Source organism: Triticum urartu, chromosome 3A (assembly GCF_056163025.1).
Source record: "Triticum urartu cultivar PI428250 chromosome 3A, HENAU_Tu73, whole genome shotgun sequence".
In the NCBI taxonomy this organism is placed as follows: Eukaryota; Viridiplantae; Streptophyta; class Magnoliopsida; order Poales; family Poaceae; genus Triticum; species Triticum urartu.
Window position 1 is genome coordinate 724,005,190 of NC_141875.1, and position 3,338 is coordinate 724,008,527.

The 3,338-nt window shown below is 46.6% G+C and overlaps 1 protein-coding gene across 1 annotated transcript; it reads left to right on the forward strand.

Annotated features, from left to right (window-relative positions):
* Window positions 1-2,041: 2,041 nt before the first annotated feature.
* LOC125549417 (uncharacterized) lies at window positions 2,042-2,805 on the forward strand. The gene has a single exon (XM_048712832.2). The coding sequence runs from the start codon at window positions 2,129-2,131 to the stop codon at window positions 2,612-2,614; it is 486 nt and encodes a 161-aa protein (XP_048568789.1). The 5' UTR covers window positions 2,042-2,128; the 3' UTR covers window positions 2,615-2,805.
* Window positions 2,806-3,338: the final 533 nt, after the last annotated feature.

The following is a 3,338-nucleotide window of genomic DNA, read 5'->3' on the forward strand; positions in this document are numbered from 1 at the left end:
GTTAGGCGCTAGTCCTAGTAGCATGCCACTGCATGCAGCATGCAGAGTTTACTGCGCCCCTATTCTATGCATTGTCTACGCGCCCGTGATATGCTGATCAGGGAAAAATTAGGTTGTAGCTAGTATAGTCCATTTTGAGCAAAGAGACAATCAGTAGAAGTGCAAGAAATACAGTATGGTTGTCTTCGATAATTGCTGATCCTCGAATTGTGTATTATCAAGCAAGAGCAGCTTTACCTTAAGTAACAATTCATTTCTGTTGCATTTACCCCTTATTGAAGCAATGATGGACAAATGATGTTGTTTTACTGGAATCAACTTCCCTATTCTGCCGAAATATTAGAAAGGTAGAACAAAAAAGTGAGATCTTTATTAGACACAATTAATGTTATGCAAAGCTACTTGATAAATCCTTAACACACATTCCAGAATATGTATACCATCAATTTTTTTTTTTGCGGGGGATGTATACCATCAATTTAAAAGCTCTTCAATATACGTGGAGCAAGTCCTTGTCTCCCAACCTGAGCAATACATTTGGATGGATGCGGACGCCATTCGTGTGCATCCCTATGTAGGCTCGTGTCTTCGCTGTGCCAAATTAACAATACAACTTCCAGTTCTAGACGTCTTGGTTACCCAACCTCGGCACGTCGCGTGTAGTACATGCATACGGCATACCCCTGTGACGTGTGCAGCCGGCTGGACGCCACGGTGCAAGACGCGGAGGAGGAGCACGTATGCCTCTCTATGGCTCCGTGTAATCATTGCAGCTGTTTTCGCCACACTATTCGCCCACCACTGGAACAGAAGCCGGTGCTACTGAGCGTCGCATGGCTTTAGATCGACATGCACAGGGAAATGCTACATGCGATAGCAGCAGCCTGTAGTGCCAATCTGTTATCATAAAGATAGCGCCGTACTCCTCCATGGATATCACTTTGTGCAGCTCCTCCTTCCACTGGGTCTCTCTCGCCCAAGAGGTCTGCATGAGGCCGCCATTGAGAGGTGACCGATCACCCATACACGTGACGCGATCACACTACATGGCCGCCTGCCTGCCGCAAGTGCATGGAGATGCAGGCGTGCTGTTTTAACTCTAGGAGCTAGGGTGTGCTATCTGATTTTTAGGGGAAGGGCATATTGTTTATTTTCCTTTCTTTAAAGGAAGGGCGTGTGCTCTTTTAGGATATGACCAATATTTTCTCAGGGAGGGCCGCACGTACTGTTTCCTTGGATCGTAGGCACCTTGCAAGGCAAAAGTCTGATCGATCGTAACTTCTTTTTAGGGAGATCGAATCTAATAAGCAAACCTTTTTCTTCCAGATGAATGTATACGTACGTGCATACATCGATCTATTAGGCCCCACCTCACATCATGAAACGTTTTCTCCACTAAAGTTATAATGAAAATGGTGGGTAATTTTCTTACTTTAAATCTTATCCAAAAGGCTATAAAATTAAGTATATTAAAATTATGGTCGTATTTTTCTAATCTTTGTGGTAATTTCTATCAATTTCTTTTTTATATCTGGTTAACCCGTTTATTACTTTTTATATATAATAGCTTATTTGATATACTAGTAAGTTTATTAAGAGTTGCTCTTAGTCATCAGCTGAACTGTTAATAAGAACCATGTGACGAGAAAGAGAGTTACAGCAACACATTTTCATTTGGTACTAGAGTTAGAGATATGGATGCTCTATTGAAAGCAGGGGAAAGAATAATAACTTTATTGAGTGCTGCAAAAAAAAACTCCCAGTTGTCGAATTATGGCTATCCCATACACTTTCCCAAAAGAGAGAAAACAACTTGATCAAATGAATCTTGGCAAGTTTTGCACATCAAGGCTATATATGTATATAACATCTGTCGGCAGCGACAAAACGATGCCGGAAATGTTCACAACTACAGTCCCAAATATTTTGATTTCAATAATAGAGGCGATCATGGAATCATCTTTGCTCTCCAATTCATCTCCACCGTCCGTCGTCTCCTCTCACTGCCACTCGCCACGCTATAAATACACCCCTCCCACGGCACATTTGTGAGAGCCAAGCAAGCAAGTATCAACACGTACCTGCACCCATCGCACTAGCTAGCTTAGCATCACCACCTGCTCTTAGAATGGCGGCCTACTACAACGGCGGCAGGCCCATGCCATACTCCAACACCGACGAGGGCTTCGACGGCGGCAGGACGATTTACTCCACCCCCACCGAGTGCTACGACGCCAGCAAGCACGGCCTTGGCACCGGCCACGGCCATGGGTATGGCGGGACCAACATGTACTCCAACACCACTGACGTCCAGTGCTTCGACTCCAGCATGCACGGGCAAGGCCGCGGTGGCGGTGGCAGGACCATGTATTCCAACACCGCCCACGGGCTCTTCGACTTAGGCAGGCCCGGGCATGGGCACATCCACAGCTACGGGCACAACGACGGTAGGATCATGTCGTACACCACTACCACCACAAAGGAGTCCTTCGGCGGAGGCGAGCAGGGGCAGGGGTACTACAAGAAGGAGGTGAAGCAGCACAAGAACAGGGAGCTCGTCGGTGAGGTTGGCGCCTTTGCCCCGGTAATTACTCAGGAAGTCAACATCGCATAGAGATAGAGTACAATCTTATCCATGGAATTAAGGTTGAAGTTATAATAGCCGGCTAGCCTCGCTATAGCAGCTTGAGCAGGGTGCCGGTATATGGTGTTTATGTACAATTGTCCGGTAATGTTATGAAATACCGACTATAGCTCTCTATAGTTGATTTGAATGACCACTGCTATTATTTTTTGAGAGCCCCATAGTAATCTTTCCTACTTATGAAGATTGAAATTGGTGGTGAGTTCACATTTGAGTCTAACATTCTTTCTAAATAAACAAATACATTGATCCCCACATGTGGAGTAAATTGCTCAAAACCATCATACTTGTGTCTAGGGTACTCCAAAACTACCGTTTTTGCCAAAAATCACAAAAGACCACTACTTCCGCGCCAAGTGAATAATGAGCCGTTTAATAGCAAACTAACAGGTGGGACTCATCTGTCCAGGTTGATGTGGCGAAGACTAGTCCTAGTCAATGTTTGACCTGCTGAGGTGGATGGGGGTCCCACCTGTCCGCCACACCTCTGGGCTCCTCTCTCCTCTCCTTCTCTTCTCCCATCTCCTTCTTCCTTCCCACAGGAGCCGCGACCGTGAAAGAACAGCAGCGGCTGCTGACCTAGTCCGCTCCGACGAGGCCGAGCTGCCATGCACCCGCGCCCCAACATGCAAGGCCGAGCCCCCAGCGCGCGCCCTTGCCAGCTCCGGCTAGGCCGAGTCCCCACATGCCCGCA

Excerpts from the sequence above, each read along its gene's own strand:
- LOC125549417 (XM_048712832.2), top strand. The coding sequence starts at position 2,129 with ATGGCGGCCTACTACAACGGCGGCAGGCCCATGCCATACTCCAACACC.